General features: G+C 37.5%; 1 protein-coding gene across 1 annotated transcript; it reads right to left on the bottom strand.

Moving 5' to 3' along the window:
* Positions 1–1325: 1325 nt before the first annotated feature.
* On the bottom strand, positions 1326–17664 carry LOC122648218 (guanosine nucleotide diphosphate dissociation inhibitor At5g09550). Its single transcript, XM_043841468.1, has 13 exons — positions 17504–17664; positions 11647–11709; positions 11467–11550; positions 9490–9597; positions 9176–9348; positions 7407–7518; positions 5826–5906; positions 5647–5709; positions 5062–5163; positions 4813–4937; positions 2349–2559; positions 1638–1712; positions 1326–1402 (listed from the first exon to the last, which is right to left on the bottom strand). The coding sequence occupies exons 1-13, from the start codon at positions 17588–17590 to the stop codon at positions 1349–1351; spliced, it is 1338 nt and encodes a 445-aa protein (XP_043697403.1). The 5' UTR covers positions 17591–17664; the 3' UTR covers positions 1326–1348.
* Between the last annotated feature and the right edge of the window lie 739 nt (positions 17665–18403).

Here is an 18403-nt window from a genome sequence, read left to right on the forward strand (position 1 = left end):
TATGATTGAGATGGATCACCAAATTTGACATATGATGTCTCATACGAATTGCCCATATATCAAATGTTGCTACCAGTTTCATGCCTTTCTTAACATAATGATTTGTGTTGACGGTTTTGTTGGTTGCATGTTTGTCAAGCACATGAAATTGTTTTAACTGGGAGGTGGGGGGTTGGAGTTGCAAGTAGGGTAGGGTGGGTTGGGCCTGGTTTTTTGTAAAAAGCAGGTTTACCTCTAGCCTAACCCAGCCTGACCTCAGGCTGAGATTTTCCAACCCATTTCATACTATTGCCTTGCATATCTAAAAGGCGAAAGTTTTCTTTCACCCATGGTGAAGGGTTCACCCACAAATCTACCTGATTCTGCCCTACATGTTGGAGGTTGAAAATGCCTTTCACTGTTTTCCTATGCCCATCCAAGTGCAATGATGGCCATTTCCTTCATCGTGGCTTAAGGAAAACTCTGTCCCATCTAAAAAAGAAATTAGCATGCACCAATTCTATCATATTAAAGTTTGGTTTCATCTAGATACTTAATCAATGGCACAAATAATTTCATATTTGTACCATGAATTATACACATCATATAGATGGTACAATCATATAGTAAATAACTATATGAAGTCGGGCTAGGGTCTGGTCATGGGCCAATTGGATTGGAAAGATGACTCAAACCTAGCCCTATCAGGCTCGACCTCGGCTGGAGTTCCAGTCCAAATCCAGAAATAATAAGGGAGGCCTCAGGCAGGCTCAGTTTTCGGGCCAAACCTGACCTGTAACTACTTTCAGCAATTCACAGAAATACAAATTTTCTACTTTGGGAATGGAAGGCATCTTTTATTTGTTCTGTTATTTGTTAATAATATTGGTTCCAGCAATGGAAAGAACAAGTGAAACAAGATAGTGGAGGTGTATGCCATTCTTGGCAATATTGGAGGCATGAAATCTTAATAGTTCATATGAACCATGAATGGGATTGACACAGTAGCTTTCTATATACCTCCCCTCTTTCTGCAAATGCAAGGACAAAATAATACATAAAGAGTGTAAAACTGATAAAAAGCTAGACCAAAATGATGGAAACTTAAATTTTATTAACAAAATCCAAAGCATATACATATCATACCACATGCTGACCGACAAACTTCTAGCAGAAACCAGAAGAAAATTACTGCCAAATTACAATGAAGGTAGCACATTAACCGAGTATGTCCCTGTTTTTACAACGGAATAATTAATTCAAGGACAAGTTAGTGATAGCAGTTGAAAAGAAAGGGAGAAAGAAGAAAGAGAAGGAACAATGAATGAATCCTTAAAATCTTCTTAGCAAATGAAGACATCCAGTGGTTTCATTCTTCAGCAGCAGCACTAGCAGCACTCAAATCCACAGAAAGACTAAGAGTCTGGAACATAAAAGAGATAAATCAACTTATTAGTGTGGCAACCATTTGAAATGCAACAAAATAAACTGATTAATGTACAATATAAACCACCGTACTAGGGACATGTGCATTACTGAAGGCAACAATTTAAGCAATACTGAGGCATTAATCACACAAGAAAAAGACCTTCCCATGGAAGTGCTTTTGAATAGTTAAATAAAAATATGTAGTCTAAATGAACTGGAAAAAAAAATACCTTTCCAGTTATCTTACTGTACATGTTGGTCACATCTTTTACTGTGGTCTCAAAGTGTGTTGTTGCATCGTAACTCTGCAATGAATTTACATTTTCAGCATATGTTGAACTAAAGTCTCAGATAGAAAATATGAAGAGGAAACGTTTACGTTTATTCTGTGGTAGGAAGTAGGAACAGTGACAAGCTTTGGTTTAAAAAATCCTGAAAGCTATATTATAACTTACAATACACAGATTCTGATACACTAAAAAGATCTTTACTCAAATAAAAAACAGTAAAAAGCAAAAGAAAGAAAGAGGGACCAACTCCTTTCTTTACAATCTTCTCAAAATGGCAAACAAATTACTGAACTGACTGGCCGATATGGGTTAAGTATCATGTTGCCCTTTCTAGCAAAAAGAACTCCATGAGAGGGATCAGAAATTAGGCTTCTCCCTTCTAATTGTCATGGGAAAATAGAACAGCCCACAAATATTTTGACCTACCATTAGTTGATAAGGTATAAAGGAAGAAGTAAAGGTGTAACATTGGTTACAGTTAATACAGGACAAAGAAAAGACTGGGGATGGCAATATTAGCAACAAGAAACAATTAGGCGCACTGATCATGGGGTTCAAGTCCCTTTCTGAGCTCTAAGTGGCTCAAATTTCAGTATTCAATTAATTGTGACATGCAAACAAGAGAATGTAGAGAACATATATCACACGTACAGAAGAAATGAAGCAGTTGCCAACATCATGGTTGTTGATGGGTTCGTATCTGTCATAAACATCAAAGAACATCTCGTCTACTGGCCCAAGTAGCTCGATCCCAGGCTTCAATTCTACTTCAGGATGGTCAGTCTCTGCTTCTGTTGAAACAAAAGCAATGTATTTTCCTTTTGGAGCAACATTGTGGAAATAAGAACAGCAGAACAGGTACCTACAGCAGCAGTAATGTCAAGAAGAACACTTCAACTTTTAAGGTTCAGGGAATATATGATTCAATAAATGCAGTTTTCTTTCACCTTCTAATGCAGTATCTAGACACCAGTAGCAATGTCAGGAGAAGAAGAATGGCCTGCATTTTCAGGAATTTGAAAATGGAGTTCTATTCAAGTAGAGTTCTGCTTTCAGTTTCTTTCCAATTTTGACTATGTTTACTTGTCCTAGTTAAGGATGAATTAGGTCTCTAAAAATCCAGTCCTGTTTTAATTTAGTTTTCTTTATATTGTTGGATTCCTATTTGATTTAGGAGCACACACAGTTGGTCAATTGGGGGGGGGGGGGGGGATTGAGTCAGTTTTCGAGTTGTTTTAAGTATTTTATTGGTCAATTAAGTAGCTAGTTTGATTACCGCTTGGTATATTCTATTTCTGGTCATGTTAGGTGTAGCCAGCCATTCGGGCACACAAAATTAAGAAATAAAGGCTTTGTTTCTTGCTGGTTCTGTGGATTTTAGACCCTACTCTTGTGAAATTCAAGAGTGTTTGCTCAGTGGATTCTGAATGTTACTGCAGTGGATTCAGAAGTAGGGCTAATCAAGTGGGTTCCTGCTTGGTTATCTCTCTCTTCCTCTAGGCTCTTTCTCCACCAAAACAGGTCAAATTTCTGAACTTTCTACACCTGCAATTACCTATAGTTATTTATAATGATGCTAGAATAAAGCTTTATTCAATTCACTTTATTCTTCAGATTCTGATTTCAAACCTGCCTTCTACTTGATTTCGGAGAACCTACTTCAACTGCACTTCTTCGAAACTCAGTTTTGTGAATTGAGTTCAGCTCTGATTTCAGTTTACTATTTAGGGTTCAGACGACTTTAATCACTAAGTCAGTTCATTTTTTGTTACTAATCTGAGCTCTTTAATTTCCTACCATTGATTCTGTTTCCTTTCTGAGTATTTTGTTTCCTATTTCAATAAGGAAACCTGCATTACTTGAAATATGGCCTTCGGATTTAAATCATATTTCACAATTCTATTCCCACAGTTAACCAGATCAATCCACCTGAATTTCAAGCCCATCTGATTTGATTTGACTGATTTATTGAACATTTTCTTTGGTAGTTTTAGTTCCTACCTTCCTGCAATTCTGGTTTTATATGAGGTTTCCTAACCCTACCTTTAGGTGTCTAGAAACCCTATTATCTTCTTTTCCATTTAAACTCATTATGTGTAATTCAAAACTGTAACAAACCAAATCTGTAACCAGTAACTGCAATAGAGGAGAGAGGAGAGGAGAGAGAGATTGAGGGAGAAAAAGAGAAGGGACTGTCAAGAATAACAGCCAATAGCTTGGCAATCCCCCTCATTGTATATTTATAGAATCAAAACCAATTACAAAGGAAAGAAAAGCCCAATCCTAGTCTAACTCTAATTGAGGAAAGTAAATACTAGTCTAACTAGGAAAGTAAACCACAATAGCTAAGTCAAGATATACCACAATAGGGACACCGGATAGTCCCCCTATCGTGGCTAACTACAAATAGAATATTATACTCCATGGTAAATACTACTTTAAAAGAAAATGTTCTCTGCACTGGAGGTGCAGGATGCGCCCAGACACATTGGGGGGGGGGGTGAAATGACCGCCCCTCCCCCTTGAATGACCTAAATGGCTGCTGCGTTCTACCCCATGTGTCTGGGCGCAGCCTGCGCCCCTGTGGGCTCCCAGGTAGCAAACATCGCGCCATACTTTAATATAAACAATCAATTTTGAATATGGTGATAACACTAATTTCAGGGAATTCATCAGCTCAATCTTTGGGTTCAGATCCTGTTACTGAGGTTTTTTTTTTTTGTTTTTTGGGTAAGTTTTAGTGAGGTATAACTAATGCTTTATTTGTTAATAACTGTAACACTTTTCTGGGAAAAAAGAGAGGAGATTTTGTCATATTCACCAAACAAGGAAAAAATATTTTTCTTTGATCACCAATACCCGCCCAAATTTAAGACATGTAATCTTATATAGTTAAAGAAATGATTTAAGTTTGAAATTCACAATACTAAACCCTATCCGAGTGATGAAGAGATTAAGGAAGTTAAAACCAACAGAAATTAAAACAATCTAAATGTTAGGTTAAAATTTGTGTGTGTGTGTGTGAAAATATATGTAGACAGTTTCTTATTGTATGTGCATGGCCATGTGCATTTGTCTATATCATAGGAAAAAACATCAAGAAAATTTCACATACATGTCAGATTTACGCCCAAGTTGTTTCTGTGGTAGGATAACCTGGACTGAATGAGAGTCGCTTGTGTGTGGGATGGGATGGCTCATTATACAGATCGCACGAGCAACTTTTCCAACTTTCTGAACCTGTTAACACACGCAGGGGTTTACAATTCAAATCTATTATAGAAGACTTTAGTAATCCAAATCTCTCTCTCTCTCAGAGTAGAAACAACTTTAAGTAACTGCTTGTGGACTGGTTAGTGTCTACCTTGTCAGGCAAATAGGAAGGATCACAGACAACTTTCTTGCATTTTGCAGTTTCACCTTCAGAAGTCACACCAATAGCATTTCCATTTGCATCAAACTCTACCTGTCACCCCCAGAATCAGAAGATGGTAGTAGAGCATTTATTGACTTGGTTCAATATTAATAGAGCATTTATTGACTTGATTCTTTTAAAAGAAGATGCTTCCAACCAATTAAAATCTGGTTATTTTTTTGAGATTGTTTAAATATGTGAAAGATATAATGGGCACTCAAAGAAATTAAATCGGGCCACCAACAACAGTTCAACATTTAATTATCCACTGTATAAACAAATCTTAGGCTACTGAATTATTGCCTGATCTCCAACTTATTTTGAAGAAAGATGAAACTGCATTGAGTATCATAACTTTGCACAAGACTTGGAATGGTAGTTACACATTTCTTTCCCTCATCCAGTCAAGAAGCATTTATGTTCTCATGGACTTAACATATGTTTAACTGAAAACAGAGGGCCTGAGGACTGAATTCCTGGAAATGAGGAAAAATAAAAATACGTCTGTCCATTGAGAAAGCTTTTGGATGTTACCTTGCACTCTGGTTTGTTGAGCATGTAAGTGCCACCATAAACAGCACTAAGACGAGCAAATGCCTGGGAGTATGAACATATACCATGTCAAAACAATAGAAAGGAAAAAGGAGGGAGGGGAAAAACAAAAAGGAGAAAACCTTCCCTACAGAACCACTCAGTTAAGATAAATAGCTGACCTGTGGTAATTCTCCCAGTCCATATAGTGGATAAATATATGGGGACCCTCCTTGAAAGCGTGCCAAAGACTCCGCATACAGCTTTTGAAACAAAGATAAAACAAGTAGAGAATAAGGTTCTGCATGCAGATCTTTCAAAACAGAGAAAAAAAATTCTGAATTGTAATAGTTCACCACTGTATGAAAGTATTCACCAAGAAGGGAAAGAACATTATGAAGGTGAGAAAAAAAGTTGTATTTGTTCTTGATTTCCTGACCTATTTAAATTGAGAACAAATACACACACACACAAAATGTATAACCCCCCCCCTCCCAAACACACACTGAATGAGTTTGGATTAATTTTCCTTGTATTTTGGTCATATAAGAAAAAAAAAACTTCATGGTGTGTATAGATTAGTCTCCTACTGAAATTTGCAAAACTAAGCAACAAGAAACAAGATCTTTATCATATCAGGTAAGAAATTAGCCGATGATACATGTATGGCACAGAATAAAGGAACCATGCCCCAAGATATTTAAGAGCACAGTTCACACAGTGATCTGTTCCAAACATAAAAGACTACAAATCTAATTAGGCTGCCCCCTTTCCTACATCGTTCTGGTTCCCCAGTTTGGAGTATCTCTGTTAAGGTCAGATTTTCTAAATCCAGACCATTATCTAAAAATTATTTTAAAGTCATGATTCATATTTTCCCAAAAATAAAACTTTTCTTAATATAGAACTTAAATAAATTTTATGCCCAAATTTAGACACGTATGAAATCCAGCAAAATGAATGGAGAAACAAGTTACAGCAGTCTTATTGGGCTGATATAGATTGATTTCTAACAACTTCCCAGTCAGGGTGCATGCACGCCTTCATAGATTATGCTCAATCAGCTGGAAAATTGATTGAGGAAATGGTAACCTACATTCCCATTGAAGAAAGATGGATATGTGAAAGTTTTGGTGAAAGTTTTGTTGGTTGATTCAAATACAACCCCTTCTTTCTCACACTCATCACTGAAAAAGGGGAGGGGATTGCCACATGGACATTGAGAACCAAGAAATTCAATATACGTATTCTTCATAGAAAAGATTATCGATTGATTCAGAAACTACAGGTCACATGACTTGAGATCATGACATAAAAATGGGTGGTAGCCCTACACTGGGTAAGCCCTTGTTGTTGGCTGTATCATAAGGTGATGGGGTAACTGGTGACATACAGTCCAAGTGAAAAATATGAAATAGAAATAGATATTACATTATTACTTGAAAAGGATGCCATAATTCCAGTGTATTTTGTCTTTCAAAAGCTTTCCTAAATTCTAACCTTTATTCAAACTCTCTGTTGTGCTTATCAAGCTTGATGAGGATACATGAATTGCCAAAGTCAAAGTTTGTATTTTATATCAGTTCAGCAATGGTGAAATGGAAGCTACATGCAAACTAGTGAATGCATTTATGGATTCAAGTTAAAAAAGTAGAATATTTCAGTAAAAGGGTCAATATAATTTCAGGCAAAAAGATAGACACTGTTCCTAGGTTCACTATTAAAACATTACCAAATCAAGGGAAACATAAGATGCTTTGTACCTTCATTCTCTTCACAAAACCCATGGCGGGCTCATCCAAGTAGGTATCATCTATGTGGAGGGCCAAAGCATGACCAATAAAGTCAACCGTATTGTCATCCAAACCATATTTTCTGCACAGGGCAGAAATTTGATGTGTCAAACTATAGCTCCATAACTCAGAGTAAAGTTGACAGAAAAGTTAAATATTGAATGTAATTTTGCGATGATAGTCTTTGAATTAATTTATACAAATGTTATTATACAATTGTAACAAGATATGCAGACTGATCTCTGAAGCACAACACAATTAATAAAAGCATAAGTACAGTTGCACTAAAATTAATAATTAAATACTGTAACTACAAATCCATATCCACTCCAATTTAATGAAGCCGAAGTTGTCAAAAGAAGTTGAACCAACTAACATGGCAAGAAAGAGTAGCGGCGTATTACAACCAGATCATAATGTTTCTAACTTTGGGACTTTTTAGAATACAACATTTTAAATTAGCCAATACAACCAGTCAAGCACAGACCTAGACAATAGTGTTTGAAAGTTGAAACTTGAAAGAGAAGCCACTGACAACAAAATAAGAAGCAGTAAAAAATCAGGTAGTGTTGATATGAATTGTTGGTGAAAGTTATACCAAGCGCTGATGCAGTTGAAAGAAGCAATCAAAACTACTACTAAGGTGGCATAATTAACATCTTTTGTCAGAAACAATAATTAATTAGAATTGCAGTCAAAAGTTCTGCTATTCTACTTAATTTCACTTCCAGATGTGTGAAAACTAAGCCTATTAAGAAATTTAAACAGACAGCATTCATGTATTTCTAGGAGACATAATTCGTGTATTTTAAATGGCTACTCCTCTGCAAATGTATGTCTTTTATTTTCCCTCAATAATTTCTGTTTTCAGAATCAGGCAACTGATTGGGCAGTTTGCTATAGATGTGATACTTGCAAGTGTATGCTTTAACTGACCATCAGACTGTGCCACTAAGTCCCCCTCAGAGGATGAAAGGGCCATAACCCAGTGGAAGTACCACTTCCGAAGGGTTCCAAGTAGAGCGAATTGGGGAGGTCCTAACCTTTGGTCTTTTTTTATTTTTTGTACAAAGTGGCCTTCCTTGGACATGAACCCATGTCTTCATACTGGCAACATTAGCTTTCACCATTACACCAAGCAGTAGTACCCTCCATTTGAGGATGGGAGGATCTAAGTAAAATTATTTATCAAGTCTCTGCCCTAGCATTACAGATTAGTATTTGTGATATTTGCTTACAAGCATCTAATTGATAAAGTTCTGGACCTCAGGTATAAGTATCTAAATTTACTGAATTATAGATCACTGTTGCCCTACTTGGCTAAGGCCATGAGCAAATACCTAACTATGTTTTTCTGCCCCCAAAAGATAAGAAGGGAACTGGTCTAATGTTTGACCAATATGTTGAACAGAACTCTTGATATGTAACCCCCCCTATTGATGTATGATCTATGGTGACATGATTGAAGGAGTATCAATGTACTTTATAAGAGAATCAGAGAATTTGCTTCGGACAAAATTGGCACCACCTCTGATATCACCCAACATAGATTGAATGATATTGGGAGCTCCCAATCCAATTTATAAACCCAAATTGCTAAAAACATTTATCATGAACTAAATGTAACATTACAAATATGGAAAAATAAAAATCCTGAAATCAGAATATTGAAAATCATGTTCAACGAGTATGAGTCAGAACAAAAGTAAAGTAGAAAGAGCAAAGAATGAGGTGAGTACGAAATAACATCTCTTGCTGTAACTTTGTTCAGGTCCAGCCCTTCATGAGATTTTGGATCATTCTCTTCATAGTCTTGCACATAAATGAAGAACTTACGAGCACGGCGCTTTTCAAAAAGTCCCATTAGTGGGGATTTCAGTGCCTCAACATCAGTAGCTGGAACTTTATAAATCTGCAAATTACAAAAAGCTATTTTTGCTTTCATTCTATAAGTATTATTTGAAATGCAAAGTTTCCATATGATGTCATAATCATTAACAGTTAACAACAGGTCTAAAGACATGAATCACAGTTAGGTAGAAAGACAGCATACCTTCCCTTTGTTGTACACAAAACTGCCATCAACAGCCTTGAAATTCAGATACTTAGTAACATCAGTATGGATGAGGACACGTACTAAACCACCATTGGCCATCATGAACTGCCAAAGCATAAAGTGACTTTCATCAGAAAGGAAAATATAACAAAGAGGGAATTTTAAATCCAATGTACAGCTGAAATTTCATGATTCGGCTATTAAATAATGCAAATGTAAAATGTAAACCATAGATCTAGAATGAATCATATTTTATGAATTGGAATTAATCATATCACAAACAAAAGTATCCAGTTATTCATTTGCATTTGAAGTTTGATCAAGAATGAAGTCCCATTACAAGCTTATTGTAGGCGGGAACAAAACAGTGTGGACTTTGCAACTCTGGGCTCACCAATATTCCATTAGGATATCTGTGTGCTTTTTTAATACTATTGAATTTTATTGAATCTTGAGAAATGTGAAATTGTGAGAACATATAAGTTCTTAGATAAGATTGATAAGAGGGTATCAGAACAACAGTTCAACTGATGCTTTTGTCCTCTTATGTGTTGTTGATTTTCAAATTCTACAGTATAGAATACTTTTTCTTAACCAATGTATTGGTCATAACGAAAACCAGGCATGCTAAGAAAGAGAAATCCATTATCAGGGGTTTACTCATTCTTTTTAATGTTGAATGTGAAACAGATATGTACAAGATCAACGGTAGGGATCAGCCAGTCATAAACCTAAGAGGGATACATTTGACATTTTTGTCCTGGTTAATAAGGTTTCAACTCTAAGGGGGCCGACATGGATCCATGTTTGACTCCAATTGATGTCACCATGTTAATGAGAAGGTGTAAGATATGGAGGTGTCTAAATTGCATTTAGAATTTAGTTTCTAGCTTTTGATTTATTAAATTTCTATTTCTTTGGGTTGATAAGGGTATCTTGGTCTTAGATTTGAGTCTAAGTAAGTTTTAATGTTAGCTTGGGTCAGTTTTGGCTGTGAGTTTTTAATCATTTTCCAGCTTGAGTCATTCCATCTTTAAATTCAGGCCTTATTCTCATGACCCTTCTTTTGGCCTTTATTTTCGAGATAACTTAAATGTGTTGCTTGACTTCGGTGTAATGGTTTTTCAATAACCCAAGGTCTTGAAATCTGATGTGATTTGGGATAGTTTGCTAAAGTACAGGCAAAAGGCCACAAATTTTGACCAGGTTATCTATTTTGGAATTTGAAACGAATTAGGAATTTTATACGGAGAATCTATATACAGCCAAGTCTCTTGCATTTTATTTTTCCTATAAATTACTGAAGGATTTTAGTTTCTTGCTTCTTGTTGCTCTGGAGTTATTCCTAAATTTCCATGAAGTCTGATGCTTTTATGACTTCGAAAAATGGCCTTAAATGAAATCTCACAAGTTAAGTTTTGATTTCGTCTTATTTTCCTCTACTTCTCTTCCCTGATAAAGTTTCCATTGCTGATTCTACTGAGAAACCCTAGTACCATGACCAGTGCTGAAATCCTGATATTCCTAAACCCCCCCCCATTCCTATAATCCTACGCTTTTGTAGTCCAAGACTCTAATAACTTTAGCTTCCTCAGCAACCAGTCACTGACAACTGCTGCATTACCCTGCTCAGTATCAATCAAGAAAGTAACTAAAGCGATGGGATGATCCCGAGTATCTGATCCTTGTCGGCTTTGTAGAACTCTTGAATTTATTGCAACGAGAATCTCACAAGTTTTTATTATTGTTTCAGAGCCTCCAAGTTTCCCAAATTGACTCAAAAAAGTTGTTTCTTGCAACACCTAGATCAGAGAACCTATGGAACTTGTGGACTAAAGCTACATCAAATATGAAACAGAAAATTCAGGCAATCCCAAGAGGTTACATTTCGAAAGTTTAAGAAGTGTATTATGGACTAAAAAATTGCACTGGGTTATCTACACTATATAGAGATGAATTAGAAGTTCTGAATACCTTAGGGATCATATCAACGTTGTACTCTCTGCTTGAGCCCAGATGCTCAGGAGGCTTGTCATTGCCCTTGAATCGCTTCCAAAGCTACCAAGTACAAGAAGAAATTCAGGTGAGCACAATGGTAAGATTATTTCTCAACCAACAATCAAACAACAGGTACATACTCATACAATGAAGTACCTGAACTAGATTAAGTGAGGTCGACTCTCCTCCATAGTAGTCATTTCTGTCCATATGCAGTACCTATTTCAAATGGATGTGAGAAAGCATATTAGACAACTCAATATAATATTAATTCCAGATACAATTTGTAGACATGGAAAACAAATTGAAGGATGAACTTCAAATGTACAACCAGTTAACTGATATCATGTTTAGGAATCAAATTCACACCTAGTTTAATCTTCCTCTCCTCCCCCCCCCCCAACCCAATCTATACCCTAAAAATGATGTCTCAAAAATAAAACAAATCAAAACGAACATTTGTTGATTGGTTGTAAGATTCTGACTTTGACAAATGAAAGTTGAAATAATGAAATGTATAGAGCAGATATTTTTTTTTCAAAGGAAAGTTGTGTGTGGGTAACAATGTTTTTTTTTTGGGAAAAAAAATCTCTGTCCGGCAGTGTGACCTACGCCAGCACTCTCATGAGTCTATCTCTCTCCTCCCCATGTGAAAAGACACTTCTGCCCCCTTGTTTTAAGGAGGAGACAGATAGACACATGGGAGTGCTAGCGTAGGCCACACTCCCGAACAGAAAACTGCTTCCCCTTTATTTTTTATTTTGATAAAAGGGAGCTTTATATTAATAGTAAAGAATAAACATATTATTTACATTCTGTAATATTTTTTTCCATTAGCATCTGCTTCCAGAAGACTATCTATATAGAGGTTTACTTCTTGGGGTTGTGCACGGGGTACCCCTCCCCGGACTTCGATCATGTTCACGAGCATCCACTATAACATTACCCTCTTCTTCACCGACGAAAGCTGTTTCACTTCCCTGTAGTGCTGCAAAATGATTGTCATCAATCACCAGGTTGCTACCACCATCCCCCAAGGATTTCGCCACGGCACGAGTGGTTTTGCTAATCACCGTAAGTTTGTCACAACCCGGGGCTGCATTTTTTCCAACCCGCCCCGGATTAGATGATCCGGTTTTCTGTGGAGTGGAACGGTCAAGTGGCATGGGTGACTCCATTGCTGGGGGTGGAGAGACGTGAGAGGTGAGAGGTGGAGAGGAAGGGTGAGAGACGTGAGAGGTGGGAGGTGGAGAGGAAGAGTGAGAGACGTGAGAGATGGGAGGTGCGGGGGAGTGGTTGCTTTGAACAACATGTAAGGGTATTTATGTAATATCCCTTTATATGTTCTAATATAGTTCTACTTGTATTAATATTCAGGCTGTAAGGGGCAATCTAGTAACTAGCCCATCTGACCTAAACCCTAGTTTTCCTATAAATACTGGAGGTAGCAGTCTGGGTATTCCAAACTAGATACTCAGGGTGTAATGCTTTAAGCAACTTTGTGTTTAAACCCTAAACCCAAATATAACACTCGGTTCACTAACCATTTTGATAAGCCCGTGTGTCACGTTTGGAGCATGGCCTCGGAGTTTCCTATAGACTCGACACCCTCCATCACCTTCGTGTTAGTGTTAACTGTATTGCCACCAACGCTAGCCGCCGGAGGTTGGGCAACTGCCACCGCGCACCATGGCCGTGGCTTGACGCGACAAAGAGGCACCATGACTGTTAGTTACGAGCACCGCTTCAAGATGACTATGTTTATCAAAATCCGTCGTCAAAGGGCGTTTGCCTTTGTTTCGACGAAGTGTTGTCGATTGCCATTGCGAGTTCAACATCTGGACACTGGAACAGGCGCAGATTCCATCTTCTTGGCCTGTTCATTGGTACGCGTCGGACAGGCCTGATCACTGTGGCCAAAGACCTTGCATGCACTGCACAAGGGGGGAGGGGGGCAATCATACTCGACCATTTGTTCAACCATGGTTCCATCATCGAGCATAATTGGGACATTGGATGGGAGACCATCCTCTGCCTCAATCAACACACAGAAGCGAGCAAAGGATAGATGTTCCCGTAGCGAGGTCCGTCGGTCCGTGCAAATTGGCGTACCTAAGACACTGGCAACTCTTCCCAAGCTACGAGCACCCCAGAAGTGTAAATTTAGACCATAGAGACGTACCCAAAGTGGGAGTTGGGTTTCCTCTTTTTTTGAAAGAGATATACGGGAGACCAGGGGCGTAGAATCAGGGGCCTTGCACCAAGGTTCCATGACCCTTCATCCAGTATTTGTCGGCATAACTCTACAGCCTGGAAATCGAAGACAAAAATACCGCTCTCAAACCCGTACACCTCCACCACTCCGACATGAGCCCACTTCTCACGCACATAGCGTTTCATAGCAGAGAAAGAAGATCTTGGGCCGAAGACATAACCAACCAGTGCGGATTCCCAACGATCCTTTTCCTCCGCCAATTCCTCATTACTGCAGCGCGCTACGTTCTTCCCATTTACCACCTCCGGCTCAAAGAAAGGAATGGAGTCCTCACCACTGAGTGCATTCCCCATTGGAAACAAGCTAGCCCACAAACGATTCTGATCACTTCGCACAACATTGCCCACCATACCTGGTCAGGAGAAGTGACCGAGACGCCGTAGACCACCGGTGAAGCCTCGCTAGTGGCCATTAAAGGCATATAAAACTGAACCAGAAAACCTCTTTACACACAAAAAACTTTTCCTCGTGAAATACTGGTCCCTACTCCTTGGGTAACAATGTTGTTATTCTATGAATTAATCCAAGAATTCTGAAAGATATTCTAAAATAGAGAGAATGTAATTTCCTCATTAGCAAGTACCAGACGAATAAAATCTGGCAGATTATGTGGTTTAACTGTAAGGTCGATTTTATTTTTTTCAAAATAATGTTAGGGTTGGCATTCTTTGTGTGTGTTGGGGGGGGGGAGTGTGGCCCCTATGTACACTAGTCTTACAAGAACATGCGTGTTGGCATCATAGGGGGTAGGGTGATCATTTTGCCCCTGTGTTTGGGCGTGAATGGTACACCCAGATAGAACTTTTCTCCTTAATGTTATTTCTAACATTTTTATCGACTTGTGTAAAAGTTTGTGTATAGGTGAGAAATGGATCATTTGTAGTGCCAACATAAATAAAAAATTTAATTAATTAAGAAAGAAATTGAACTGTACTAGTTCATTTCTCTAATTCTTCTTCTATTGTTCACTTGTTTTTTCTCCCCTCTAAATAATTTTGTTGCTATAATGTTGTATGATGTTGCTAGATATAGTTACTAATCAGTGCATAGATTCAATCTATATTGTTGTTGTTGTAATGTTGTAAAAATGTTAACCAAAAAAAAAAAAATGCTATAAACATAATTATATTATTATTATACTAAATTTTACTTTTTTTTTTTGGAAAATTACCTAGATCCGTCGGATAAGAAAAATATTACAAAACAAGTAGTTTTGCCTTTGTTTTACACTTAAATCTTATAAACCTACTTGTTTTGTAATATTTTTTCTTATCTAGTAGATCTAGGAAATTATCTCCCCCCCACCCTTTTTGGTTGGTAGAATAGTATACTAGATCTAATGGGTACATAAAAAATTACAAGGACACTAAAACGCCTTGTCACCTAACCGCTTAGGCGGCATTCCAACACCTTGGGTCACGTAAGCACTTTGAAACTGTGTACCATGCAACTTGTGACTTGAGAAAGTGTTTATGTAACATGTACCATGTGTTCATGTCAGTATGTAACATCTACCATATAATTTTATGGGAAAATGGTTTTTGTGGGGAGTGTGACACGTACAACCAGGCACATGGGGGCAAAATGACTGCCCCTCGCTTTCATGCGTCCCTGTACGCAAGAGCCACACTCTTCCACAGAAAACACTTCCCCTAATTTTATTGATAATTATGAAATGCATTCTAATATGTATATATATATATTTTTTTGGTAATGAAATGCATTTCCAATATGGAGGCACATAAAACTAAAAGTACACTGTGATAGTATAATAAAAAAAGGGTTTTACAAATACCTCCTAAAAATATCTATTTGTTCAAAAGCCCCCAGCAATTTTTTTAATTTTTAACTTCTCCTTACTTTCAAAACAGTGTAACACTTTTGTCTAGTCCGTTAATTTGGGAATCCCAAAAAATCTAATGACCAAAATGCCTTTTTGATAAGTACCCATCAAAATTAAAATATAAAATAACCAAATTGCCATCATCTTCCCCAAGGTTTAGGATTTGAAACTGAAAATTTTTTCCCCAAATTAGTTAGGGTTTGAACCGATCTGGAAAGCAAGAGATCAATAATCTGATCTCTTTGAAGATACCAACCTCTGTGCGATTCATGCGGATAGGGTTACCATTATGCCCAAAGATATCCAGCTTGCTCGTCGGATTAGGGGTGAGCGTGCATAAAATGCAACTCTCTCTGTTATTTTCTTGGTGAATCACATACTAATATTGTGTAGTGAACCGTTTTGGGTTTTAGAGTTTGGGTTTAGACTGACAGATGAGGAAGAAATCAAGGAAATAATGCAGAGAAGGATCAAAGATTGAAGAACACCCATATGGATTTAAGAAATGCAGAAATCAAAAAAATTTCTCAAATTGAACTTTCCGTCCTCTCCCAAATCCCAATGGATCCAATCTCTCAATATTGTAGAAATTCAAGATTGCTTAGAAAATTTGAAATTTGAAGCTACGGTTTGTTTGTTCCAGTCTTCCAGATTCTTTTTTAAAAACCTGTTTTACTTTTTCTTTGCTTTTTTTTAGTAATCAACTTGCTAAGTAAAATACGTCACCTTTATTTGGTGATTGTTCAGGCCAGATTCACAGAGTCACACTCACCTTCAATAACACAAAAAGACAACCAAAACCAGTTGGGTTTTTGAAAATTGGGAGTTAGGGGATGAGAGGATGCTTCTTCAGTTCTTCGAACTCAGAAAGATAGACGGTAGTATAGTGCAGAAGAATTGTGCGATTCGACCAGAATTCATAGGGCATTCGTGTCAAACACGCTCTCTCATCTCCTTGGCCCTTCGTTTCTTTTTCTGTTTTTTAACCATTTGTCTATTTCTTAAAGGTTGAAACGCTCACAAAACGAAAGTCACAATTAAAGTTCTTTAGTTCTTTACTGAAATTGTTGCCCATAGTACAGAGTTTTAATCCGTCTTCATCAAGAGATAGACAGACATGTTTCAAATTTATAATTCTAAGAAGTTGTAATTGATAATAAGAGAAATCCATAACTGCAAGTTCAAATGATATAAGAGAAATCCAGAACTGCAAGTTTAAACTTTAAACAATTAGAGGAAAAATTTTTCAGTTTCAAATCCTAAATCATTTGGGGAGGATGAGGGTAATTTGGTTATTTTATTCTTTAATTTTGGTGGATTTTATCATAAGGGCATTTTGGTCAATAGATTCCTTGAAACTAACGTCTAAAGTCCCAAATTAATGGATTGGACCAAAGTGATACACTACTTTGAAAAAAGGAGAGAGTTTGCAATATGAAAAGTTATAGGGGAGATTTGGAAAAAAAGAAGAAGTACAATAGCAACACAGATCTTCTACCGTTCACAGGGCGCATGCAATGACTGCCTTACCCTTGTTTGGGCAAGATGTTCGGGAAAATGTAAGACGATCAATGCGTGCCGCCTTATGTCTGCGCAGCACGGCAGGACGTGCAGTCCACACCATAGAAGATCTGGATCCATACAATAGGGTGTATTCTTGGACACATGTTTCACCCATTGCATGTTTCGAGAAAGCTACTGATCTAAATGATCACCCAATACCAATAACGCTAAAGATCTAATACTAGCATCAATCTCAAATGCAAATGCAGCCACTCACGCACACGATCGAGCAGAACCAGAAACATAATTATTATCATTGTTAGTAGCTCTTTAAGATAAAAGAGAAAAGTAATAAAGAAATATTAATGATTGAAGAACATGCAGAGGCTCACTTTGAGGCCATCGACGGATAGAAGACCACTGAGAATGCATTCCTTAAGACCCGTGCCAAGAACGATAACGTCGTATTCTTCATCCATGGCGACGCAAGTTGCAAAGTGAGGGAGAGAGAGAGAGCTAGCGAAGGCAATAAAGATAAGGCACAAAGAGAGAGAGAGAGAGAGAGAGAGAGAGAGAGAGAGAGATTGAACGAAAGCGAAGCGAGCGGAAGAAATGAGAATTGGGTTCTTTATGTTAGAAAAGAAAAGAACAGGTCTCTCTCCCGCTCATGACGTCGCGCAATTACCGTATAAAACCGGTACGATTTCCGACTGATTTGGACAATAACTTGGAAAAATGACACGAGTCTCGTTCTTACATACCTTATATACAGATGGATGAAATTGAACATAATTCCTGGATCCATGGATCTGACTTTGGTCAGATTATTGTGCACGTTATTAATAATGCCTTTCTCGTCAAGAAGTTAGTTACACTATTAATCTCCCTTGGAACATACATAAACGAACAAGAAATAAAATAGGATGATTTTTTTTCTTTCAAACGTTCAAGGAAATAAACATATATACATCACTCCCTCTCTCTCTCCTCTCGGAAAATTTGGACCCTATATACGAATTGTAAGACACTCTCTCTTTCTCTACCCTCACCGATTAGGTTGCTGAGTTGAAACTGAAAAAATAGAATAATACATTGGCTATTTATTGATTTATCAAGTAGTCAAAAAAGTGAGGATCGTTCTTCATATTTGAATTTATGTAAGCTAGACAGGTAGTTAACCATCTAAAAAGATGACTTGAATTGCCCCCATCAATGTGATTGTACATTAGACTCTTCGTTTGCCAAGAAGAGAAAGCTCAAGCTCATAAGGGAATAGCCAAATGTGCCTACCC

This window comes from Telopea speciosissima, unplaced genomic scaffold, assembly GCF_018873765.1.
Source record: "Telopea speciosissima isolate NSW1024214 ecotype Mountain lineage unplaced genomic scaffold, Tspe_v1 Tspe_v1.0602, whole genome shotgun sequence".
NCBI classification, from domain to species: domain Eukaryota; kingdom Viridiplantae; phylum Streptophyta; class Magnoliopsida; order Proteales; family Proteaceae; genus Telopea; species Telopea speciosissima.